The sequence below is a fragment of the Myodes glareolus genome, chromosome 9 (genome assembly GCF_982192425.1).
Source record: "Myodes glareolus chromosome 9, mMyoGla1.1, whole genome shotgun sequence".
Taxonomy (NCBI): Eukaryota; Metazoa; Chordata; class Mammalia; order Rodentia; family Cricetidae; genus Myodes; species Myodes glareolus.
Window position 1 is genome coordinate 53,850,773 of NC_142034.1, and position 10,488 is coordinate 53,861,260.

A 10,488-nucleotide genomic window follows, 5' to 3' on the forward strand; every position below is an offset into this window, starting at 1 on the left:
GTGTTAATATGAAATAATTTCCTGATTTGTGTTAAAATGTGGGGAAAAAAAACCCAAAATGCAGAGGTGTATATTAGCTTGGGAATGTACATAGGACTGACGGATAGAGGAGGCCGCTGTCCTTCACAGACTTATTCCCATTGACTTCATTTGTTTAGGTAGATTTGTAATACTCTGGACAGAACAACACCAAAGGTTACTTTGTTACTCTTTAATAGCCACAAGGCCTGAAAGTCATCTGTGCAGAACAAGGAGTGTATAAATTATGCTGTTATGTGTGAGACAAAGACAGACATAGTGTTCTCACCTAAGAGAAGGTCACCAGGGTCAGCTCTTTATGAATTTGAAGTTTTTATTGAGTCACACAGACCCAGCCAGGGGCATGCACTTTTGTGACTACCAGGACAGAGGCAGCCCTGAGCTGAGTGAATAGGCTGAGGGAGAGCAGAGGAGGTTATAAAGGTAAAACCCACAGGGTTGGTGCCTCCTTTTGATGTAGCTGCAATGGCTGTTAGCAAGTATGACTGGATATGAACTTTTAATAAGAATAGGGCATAGTTGTGTCACCAGGGACTCACTCTGATCGGGAAGTCACTTCCAGAAGCAGAACAATGCAGGTTAGCAGAAGTTCCTGTAAGTACCGTGTGCCTGAGAATAATGCTGACCTCAGTTTACCTGGAGGTCAGGTCAGGATTTAGCAAATATGCTGTTCTCACTTCAGTGGGAGGTGGATATTAGCTTGGGAAGTGCACAGGACTGACGGATAGAGGTAGCCGCTGTCATTCAGTCTTATTCCCATTGACTTCATTTGTTTAGTTAGATTTATAATACTCTGGCCAGAACAGCACCAAAGGTTACTTTAATAGTCACATGGCCTGAAGGTCGTTTGTGGACCCTCGTCTCCTCAGGAGAAGGACATGTTTATAGCTGCAGTTTCAGCTCGGTGGGTTTTAGGGGCAACAACAACAACAACAAGGAATGAGTAAGTCACGCTGGGATGTGGTCCAGGACTAGGAGGCGCTCCTGTCAGTGGGTGATACAGACTCACAGATGATCACAGCATCAACTGGGAAGCAGCAGGAGTGCCTCTGAGGGGCAAGCCGTGGGCAAGCTGCCTATCTCTGGGTGAGGGTGGTGGGGTGGGGAAGGCATTTCCCTGAGAAGCTGCAGTCTCTTCAGGATTTGGAAGGATGAGCAGAGTTGACCCAGAGTACAAGTTTCTCCAGCAAACAGCAAGGGGCGTGTGGTGGTGGTTCTGGGCAATGCAGGGCTTCAGTCCAGAAAGTAGCGGTGGGAATGTGGGGTTTTCTTTTGCAGACATCAGGAGGCAGAGGCTTTAAAACTTTTAAAGGATTGAGCCCAGAGCCTGCCTCAGGATGGGCAAAGTGTGCAGAGTTGCTGAAACTAATTGGGTGGCTAAAATATGCATCCTTCAAACGCATGCTGTGGAGTAGCTTTGTCCTGCCCTGCAGCCTTAGACATGGGTGATCCAACTTGTGACGTGTATATATATATATATATATATATATATATATATATATATATATATATATATATATATATATATATATATATATATGAGAGAGAGAGACACAGAGACAGAGAGACAAAGACAGAGACAGAGAAAGGGAGAGAGGGAGAGAGAGAGAGAGAGGGAGAGAGTTTAGGTGAGTGGCCCTTTCTAGCCACTGGGGCTTCCTTCCTCTAGAGTCAGCCAGGGTCTTCTTATTCTGCCTTTTTGTTGGACCAGATGTTGAGTGTTTCTTGCATGTTTTCTTTTCAAATCCCCATCTATGTCTCCTTCTTATCTTGCTTTCACCAAAATGACTTTTGGGAGCTCTGCTGTGGTGAGGGCCCCACCTTTTTGGGGCTGCAGCTAGACTTGTCGGAGGTGGTAGGGGCCCTAGCACGTGTCAAGGCGGGGTTGATTGGCCATGTGCCACCGTCTGCTCAACCCTAAACAAGACTTCTGAAGGGGTGGGACCTTGGCTCTTTTATTTAGCGCATCTACCCCTCTTGACTCTCAGAAGGGAGAAAACTACATCTGCAAGATGGGTGTCTTCTATATCCGTGTCTCCACTGGGTGCTCGCTGTATGCAGGCTCCATAGACAAAGTCCACTTGTGGCTGGTGGGCGAGCATGGGGAGGCATCTCTCGGGATGCTGCTAGCACCCCAACGGAACTCGGTGAGCTTCACAGAGCTGAGACTAGACTGGCGGGGTGGGGTGGGGTGGGGAGGGGGTGGGGAAGTGGGGGGTTGGGCAGGGGAGGGCAAGGCCAGAGAAATCCCAAGGAGCCCTGTGCTGGTTCCTTAGCTCAGCGGAAGGCTCTCACAGCCCTGGGAAGCAAAGCGCATGCAGAGAGGCACTCTGTGAGCGCTCAGCAGCTGTTGGCGGGCCGCCTGGCGGGGATAGTCCTGTCCGTCCCTCATTTCACAGAACTCCCCTGTACAACTATCAGTAGTGCTGGCTGTCGGACCTCTCTATTTTTAGAAGTTAGAATTTCCCATCTTCTCTGCAGATACTGGATCTTTAATCTTAGGGTGGAGTGGGTAGGAAGGAGGGTGCACATTGTGGGGTGCACAATACTCTGTGCTGTCCCCTGTTTTTATGTGGCTGATCTTGCTTTCCTTTTCTTCTTACGACTCTCAGATCCTTCCAGATCTGGATGCTGTCTTATGTTCTCTTCAAAGGAAGACAGAGAAATAAGGCACTTACTGGGCTTCTCCCTGTCTTGCCCTTCATCTATACAAGTATCGAGCAAGCTGGGTCCATTCTGTTCCCCAAGCATTTCACCTGAGTCTTGGCCAATCCTTGACCACCAGCGAATGTCCTCTAGACCCGCTAGACTCCAGGTCACCTTGAGCTCTCCCCAGTTCATTCCTACTTTAAGAGAGCCTGCCTGTTAAAGCCTTCCAAGGTCTCTAGTTCTTCCTCTGTACTAACTGCCAAGCTTCTTGCTTATTCTATGTCCCTCAGGATCTGGTCTTGTGTGGTTCCCCAGCCCTAGCTTCATGGCCCAGGTATCATGGAGGCTTGGGGGCGGGGCACGAAGTCACAGGCGCAGGGGACAGGCAGGCTGGCTGAAGGAAGGTGCTGGTTCTTTCAGCCTCTACTCTCTCCATGGACTCTGCCAGGTGTCTACTTGTCCCTGACCTCATTCTCTCTATCCGACCCTCTCTTCAGTCCAGGTTTCTGCTTAGAGAACATCCTCTAGAAATTCTGGTTCCGCCTACAGGAAATTCCTATGGATCCTTTGTCTCGGTGGGGTCTCCCACCTCACCTGTGCTCTCATGGGCTTCAGGCAGGGTTTCACTGCCCCCCCCCCCGCAGCCTACCTCCAAGGGGGTAAAGGGAAGGAAGGAGAGAGAGGGTACCTTTTCATCTTCTGTCCCCAGCGCTCTCATCTTGGTTGAGGCGACAACCCAGAGTGATGTCGTGGGGCCCTGCTAGTGCGTGCTCCCTGCCTCTTTCTGGTTTCCTTTGCTTGGCTTTCCTTGTGGCCCAGTGGAAGCAGAACTCATCCTGGACACCCCGTCCTGTGCCTCTTGTGTTTGTCGGCAGGAGGTGGAATTCCAGGTGGATGTGTCAGAACACCTGGGGCCCCTGCTGTTTGTGAAAGTGCAGAAACTCCATTACTTTCTGGATGACGCCTGGTTCTGCAACTGGATTTCTGTGAAGGGCCCCGGAGACCAGGGAGCAGAGTACAGGTTCCCCTGTTACCGATGGGTGCAGGGCACCCGCATCCTGAGCCTTCCTGAGGGCACTGGTGAGCAGAGGGATGGGGCGTGAAGAGGAGGAAAAGAAGTTGGGCCTCAGTTACGTGAGGAAGACCAGGCAGGGTGGGAGCTAGAGTCTGGAGGTGGGGGAGGCGGGGAATGGAGGGTTGTTTGCTTGTTTTAAAGGAGTTGTCAAAGAAGTGTGATGCTGGAGCTGGCCCAGGTGTCATGAAGGCTGGAGGAGGGGCGTGCAGATGCAGGCACAGGGGACAGCGGGGACAGCGGGAGCTGGCTGAAGAGGTACACCTGGCAGGGACCAGAGAGAGGCTCCCAGTAGACATCCATCCCAGAGCGCCTCCCTCCTCCACTTCTAGGCTGCACTGTGGTTGAAGACACTCAAGGCCTGTTCAGGAAGCATAGAGAAGAGGAATTGGAAGAAAGAAAGAGTCTGTACCAGTGAGTCCGACCCCGGTGACCCACAGTGATGGCCCCAGTGACCCATAGTGAGCTGGGCAGCTCCTGCAGTGTTCAGTCTGACGTCATTTCTGCCCGGCAGGTGGGGCAACTGGAAGAATGGTGGTATCCTGAACGTGGCCGCGACCAGTTTGTCTGACCTCCCTGTAGATGAGCGATTTCGAGAGGACAAAAGAGTTGAATTTGAAGCTTCGCGGGTTTGGGGGTAAGAGCCGGGGTGCCTGGTGTGAAGGGAGGTGAGCTGGTCTAGCCTGTGGCACAGTCACCGTATGGTTTGGTTCTAAGTATGCCTGTCGAGCCTTTTTCCCCATTCTCCCCCGAAGGAAAGCAGATGTCCTTATCAACTTTCCTATAAATTCTCTGACCTCCTGGAAAGACCTAGATGACTTCACATGGGTTTTCAAGCTTGGCCGCACCAAACTGGCTGGTTAGTTCACTTACTCCAGCTCTTACCCTCAAACCCTTCCCAGTACAGGGAGATAGAGAAAACTGGGTTGGCAGGGGAGGTGGGGGGGTGCAGAGGCTTTTGTGTCTCTGGTAGTCTGGGACAAGCAGGGGTGATTTGGCGGGTGTGGGAAGGACCAGGAACGTGGATCTTAGATACACTCACCTCCCATCCCCAGAGCGGGTTCGAAGTTCCTGGAAAGAGGATGCTTTCTTTGGGTACCAGTTTCTCAATGGTGCTAATCCCATGGTGCTGAGGCGATCTACTCAACTTCCTTCCCGTCTGGTGTTCCCTCGGGGGATGGAGAAGCTGCAGGCCGAACTGTGCAAGGAGCTGGAGGTGTGAACATGGGAGCCCTAGAGAGACCAAGCAGGGAAGCAGAGGCAGCGCTCTGCCAGCTCTTGCTGCTCTCAGATTCACTGTGGAGTCTCAGTCTCAGAACACCCTGCTGGTTGTCAAGAGTCCCAGACCAATCTGGAGAAATGGAGAGCCATGGTTTGCCTACCACAGAAGAGTGGATGGTGGAGGATGGGAGTCTTAGTCGGGGTAGAGACAAACTGAAAGTTGGGAAATGGTCCTAGAGGTCATGGGTCCAGAGGGATGCAGGGTAAGGGAATCCAGGTCAGGGCTGGTGTTGTTAATTAGGAACAAATATGGGACAGAGACAACATTCATGGGACAAGACAGACTTGTACCTGAATCCTGGTTTTGCTGTGTTGAGTAAGAAATCCCACTTCTCTGATCTGTTTCTTCAGGGTAACAGGCCAGTGGGAAAATCACCCTGCCCCTGGCCTGTCCCTGAGCCCAGTACTTAGCACTCTCCACCCCCATGATTCAGGGGTAATGGCCAAGCGATACTTCTGGCCTCGTTGTACGTCCCCACTAGCTCTGCACATGCTCTGAAGACCCCATAGACCCCACCCCTCTGCTCAGCCCACTGGCGTCTCTCCACCCAGAGGCAGCCATCATTCTGACAATTAGTGTCAGGTGACTGCTGGAAAGAGGTCGATTTTCTTCTTTCTCCTCTCTTTGTTGGGCACCCAGGGTGGGAAGAAGACTCTCCATGCCAACAGAAGCCCCCATTTCTCTCCCTATGCAGGAAGGGACTCTGTTTGAAGCCGATTTCTCCCTTCTGGATGGGATCAAGGCCAATGTCATCCAAAGCAGCCAGCAGTACCTGGCTGCCCCTCTAGTCATGTTGAAGCTGCAGCCTGATGGGCAGCTCTTGCCCATGGCCATCCAGGTGAGCGGACCTGGGGGTGTACCCCAGCGTGGCCTCCTCTGATGAGCCTGCAGTCCAGGTTCTCTCTCCCTTTTTTGTGGTGCCATTCCCTAAGCACCGAGGAGGCACTAGAGGAGGAGATGGGCAGGGCTCTGACTTTAAGGGGTGTGTGGCTGGAGAGACAGGCTCCTTAGCTTGTGTAAGCTCCGATGCCAAGGAAAGGACCAGTCCAGGAAGGATCCTGGGAAGAGTGTTGGGGGGATGGGTGACCTCTATCCCCAGAGCCCTAGGTGGAGAAGGCGGGAGATTTCTGGGGATTGCACCGAGATGAGAAAGGCTAACTAAGCTGAGCTCAGGAGGCAGAATATGGGCTTCTGGGAAAGGGGCTCCTCTCCATTTTCAGTGTTAGAATGGATAGAAGAAGTGGGGTACTAACGCTGGGTTTAGGGTCTCAAGTTAAGACTTGGGGGGGGCGGTCCCAGGTGAGTAAAGCCATAGGGAAGAAGAGGAGGTGGAACAGAAGGAGAATCAACTGAGCTAGAGTCAAGGACACAGGGAAAGTGGGAGTCAGGCAGGTTTCTCCAGAAACAGAACGCTGAGGCCAGAGACACCCACTTAGGCTTTGGTCCTACCAATCTTGAGGTCATGAGGACACATACAAATCCTCTAACTAGCAGCTGAAACCTGGAGACTTGAACCTTTGTGAATAGGTGGTGTTGAAAGATGAGGGAGAGGCCAAGCTTTCTGCACAAGTGTGGGATGGAGGGAACAGGGATCACTGAGCCCCTAACATCCACTCCTCACTCAACACTCTGGTTTTGTCCAGCTTGAACTGCCCAAAATTGGATTGGACCCACCGCCGATTTTTACACCCGCGGATCCCCCAGTGGACTGGCTCCTGGCCAAATGCTGGGTCCGTAGCTCTGACTTGCAGCTGCATGAGATACAGTCTCATCTCCTGAGAGGACACCTGATGGCTGAAGTCTTTTCTGTGGCCACCAGGAGGACCCTGCCTTCAGTGCACCCTGTTTTTAAGGTAATGTCTTACTCATTTTTGTTCTGCCTGTGTTTCTCTCTGCCCAAGACACATTCTTGCCCCTGAAACGTCCCTCTGTGGCATCTCAGGGTCCAGGGAAGTAAGATGAGTGGTGGAGATGAGCAAGCAAGGGAGTGGGAGGTGGTCTCCTCTACATTTCAATGATGATATTAATTCCCAAGGGGGTGTGATGAAGGTAATTCCCGAGAAAAGGGTGTAAAGATTCTATTCTTTTAATATACAAAGCATAAATATACACACAGTACAATGATAGATACAAATGACTTAGAGATTCTATCCAATCAGAGAAGACTACACACAACCACTACAGATTCCTTATAGCGGTCCTTGAAAGGTTCTGAAACTGTAGCCTAAGGTAGCAAGAGTAGTCTGGTTGACTACAGCCAATCAGAGCACAGAGCTCATCCTTTAAAAAAAAAAAAAGGGTATTGGACGTCTCAGAACTAATCTAGATGCCAGTGGAAACATCTGATTTTCTGGGAGTTTTATTTCCAGTAAGAGAGAAAAAAGACGATAATGATTGTATCCAACATCCTGTCCGTGAGAGACAGTGCAGAGTCAGAGCAGCAGCCTGAGGGTGAGGTTCTTCTGGGGACCAGGAAAGACTGTGGAAGTGAAGCCCAGAGAGTGAAAGCCATGTCAGAAGGCAGTAAGTCGATGCCGTGGCACCAGCCAGGCAGTACAGATCAGCACACCCCCAGTGCCGAGGACCAGGGAGACTCTGACCATGCTTCCCATGAAGACTGCAGCCTAGCAGCGGGGCTTCCCTCCTTGTCCAGTTTGTTTCCTGCAGGGACCTGGCCCAGATTTCTTCGGATTTACCCCTCCCACCTTTTCTCCTTCTAGCTGCTAGTTCCTCACCTGCTCTACACCTTGGAAATTAATGTCCGGGCCAGGAATGATCTGATCGGAGAGAGAGGTTTTTTCGACAAGGTATGGGGACAGAAATGGGTTTCGATTCACTCTGTCCTCTGACTTTAGGGCAGCTTGAGTCGACTGCATCTGCCTGTCCTTGGTCCTGTAGGCAATGAGCACAGGTGGAGGAGGCCATGTGGATCTTATAAAGCAAGCCAGCGCCTTTCTGACATACAGCTCGCTGTGTCCCCCTGACGACTTGGCTGAGCGGGGGCTCCTGGATGTTCAGTCTTGCTTCTATGCTAAAGATGCCCTGCGACTCTGGGAAGTCATAAATCGGTGAGGCTGATGGACTGCAGGATGGGTATGGGTGCTGGTGCAGGTAGAGAAGACCAGCGGAATGGGAGGTCTGTGCCTTGGTTGGGGGTGGACACTCTGACTTGGCCGTCTGACCAGGGAGCAGAGGGTTTCAGTGCGCCTGCCTGACCTTTGCTGGCAGGTATGTGACGGGAATATTTGATCTCCACTACAAGACTGACGCGGCTGTGAGAGATGACCATGAACTGCAGACCTGGTGTCAAGAAATCACGGAGACTGGGCTGCAAGGTGCCCAGAAGAGAGGTAATAGGGGTCCCTGGCATGAGAACTAAGACACAAGTTCTGAGCCCTCTCCAGAACCCTCTCTACCTCTGTGGAATCTTCCAGAAGCATTTCAATCCTTATGAAAACCCTCAAAGGCCTTTCTAGGTGCAGTAGGAACAGCACTCCTAAAAGTTTGACCCTAACCTCACCCCGAAAGAAAGCTGACCTCCCTCAGAAGCCACCAGCTGTCCATAGCTCCTCATTTAGGGTGCGAGGACTCATAAGCCCCTTCTCATTTTATAATGCTGGCTGTATAGGCAGCCAGCCGCCGTGAGCTCACGAGTACATCCATCAGGCCTGTGGCACCCGGAAGACACCGTTTTACTCTGTCTCTACCTCCTACAGTCCATCTGCCCTCTCTTTCACCATGACCCCTGAGCCTTGGGTGGGGTATGATATGGCTGCCAGGGCTCCTCTCTTCCCTCTCCCGTGTCAGCTTCCACAAGCTCCTTGCATCCCTCCTCACTCCTCCCTAGGCCTCATTTCTAGTGGCTGTGGTGACGTCACACACTAACCGTCCACACCTCTTGTAGGGTTTCCCACTTCTCTACAATCTCGGGCTCAGGCCTGCCACTTTATCACCATGTGCATCTTCACCTGCACCGCTCAGCACTCTTCTGTCCATCTAGGCCAGGTACTTCCCAGAGGGACGCAGTTGGGAATTTGCATCCCGTAGCAGGGGAGGGAAATGTGAGCATGTGGGCCAAAGGCATTTGTGTTTAGCCAACCTTGACCCTAGATCACTGTCTCCCCAGTTGGACTGGTTCTATTGGGTCCCTAATGCGCCCTGCACCATGCGGCTGCCACCACCTACCACCAAGGATGCGACAATGGAGAAGCTGATGGCCACACTGCCCGACCCTCATCAGTCTACTCTCCAGATAAATGTCATCTGGCTGCTGGGCAGACGCCAGGCTGTTATGGTGAGAGTCAGCTATTCAGGGTCCAGAGGATGGATTCAGAGGGATAGCCATGTGCCTTCAACTGGTCGGGGTCACAGGCTCTAAGCTGCTTCCCCCCCCTGCATCCTAGGTGCCTCTGGGCCAGCATTCAGAGGAACACTTCTCAAGCCCCGAGGCCAAAGCTGTGCTGATGAAATTCAGAGAGGAGCTGGCTGCCCTGGAAGAGGAAATTGAGATTCGTAACAAGAGCCTGGACATACCCTATGAGTACATGAAGCCCAGCCTGGTGGAGAACAGCGTGGCTGTGTGAGCATCTCCAGCTTTTTCTTGTTTCAGTCACCCCTAGCGAAGCACAGCCCATGCTTGAGTGGTTGCAATCCTGCCCTCCCAAGCCCCATCCTCTGCCCGTGCAGGACCCCCCTCGTAGTGCCAGCTTTCCATTGTCTGCTGCAGTGAACAGTTTGCTTTGGATGTGTTACTCAGGAGAGCCTCTCTTCATCCATCCTTTCTTCTTTTCCTTCCCTATAAGGTAAATAATGACCGTGCTCAGAAAAGCACACCAGGGACACAAGAGGATGATGCTATCCATTGTTGTTCACCCTTTATGAGTTGAATAGACTTAAAACCTAAGTAGAGTCTAGTGGCAACAGAAAAGATGGCTTGGACTAATGATAGAAAAGAGTGTGGATTGAATTATTGTAAATAAAATGTTGGCAAAGATTATGGAGCATCCAGATTGTTCTTTCTTTCTACCTGGGGGGATTTGAAAAAGAGTGTAACCATAGCAATTGCCAAGCTCTTTGAATTCTCAAGTTTCTCATTTTACAAATCACTTTGAGTGTAAATGGAGAAAAATGGTAAATCTTTAAAATTTCTTCTGCTTGGAGATATTTGGCTTCAAGGATTAAGAGACATGTCTACAAGCTATTTCCCATTTGCCAGTTGGGAAGTACCAAATCAATACAAGTCTAGAAAACCTCATGGTTTTCTTGGTACAGCATGACTTAGCAATGTCTAACTGGGGCATCAGGATGACATTTTGGAAGAATAAATTGAGTGGTTTTCTTTCTTCCTCTGACAACCTGTGTGAATTTAAAAACAAACAGTATAGATAAGGCCAAAGTGTTCCTGTAAGGAAAACAAGTCTGCTTGACCCAGTTCTTAATTCCACAG

At 51.0% G+C, this 10,488-nt stretch overlaps 1 protein-coding gene across 2 annotated transcripts; it reads left to right on the forward strand.

Moving 5' to 3' along the window:
• The first annotated feature begins 1,994 nt into the window (after positions 1–1,994).
• LOC125409468 (polyunsaturated fatty acid lipoxygenase ALOX15-like) lies at positions 1,995–10,038 on the forward strand. Of its 2 annotated transcripts, XM_048448517.3 has the most exons (15): positions 1,995–2,186; positions 3,564–3,768; positions 4,093–4,174; positions 4,275–4,397; positions 4,516–4,619; positions 4,816–4,976; positions 5,737–5,880; positions 6,686–6,895; positions 7,763–7,849; positions 7,941–8,110; positions 8,271–8,392; positions 8,947–9,047; positions 9,169–9,336; positions 9,446–9,621; positions 9,845–10,038. In XM_048448517.3, the coding sequence occupies exons 1-15, from the start codon at positions 2,052–2,054 to the stop codon at positions 9,846–9,848; spliced, it is 1,992 nt and encodes a 663-aa protein (XP_048304474.3). In that variant the 5' UTR covers positions 1,995–2,051; the 3' UTR covers positions 9,849–10,038. The 2 variants fall into 2 exon arrangements, with proteins under 2 accessions (XP_048304474.3, XP_048304472.3); XM_048448515.3 differs by having other exon boundaries at positions 1,996–2,186; positions 9,446–10,038.
• Positions 10,039–10,488: the final 450 nt, after the last annotated feature.

Excerpts from the sequence above, each read along its gene's own strand:
- LOC125409468 (XM_048448517.3), top strand. The coding sequence starts at position 2,052 with ATGGGTGTCTTCTATATCCGTGTCTCCACTGGGTGCTCGCTGTATGCA. Across the intron at positions 9,048-9,168 it reads CTTCTGTCCATCTAGGCCAG|TTGGACTGGTTCTATTGGGT; the intron begins GTACTTCCCAGA and ends CTGTCTCCCCAG. Across the intron at positions 9,337-9,445 it reads GCAGACGCCAGGCTGTTATG|GTGCCTCTGGGCCAGCATTC; the intron begins GTGAGAGTCAGC and ends CCTGCATCCTAG.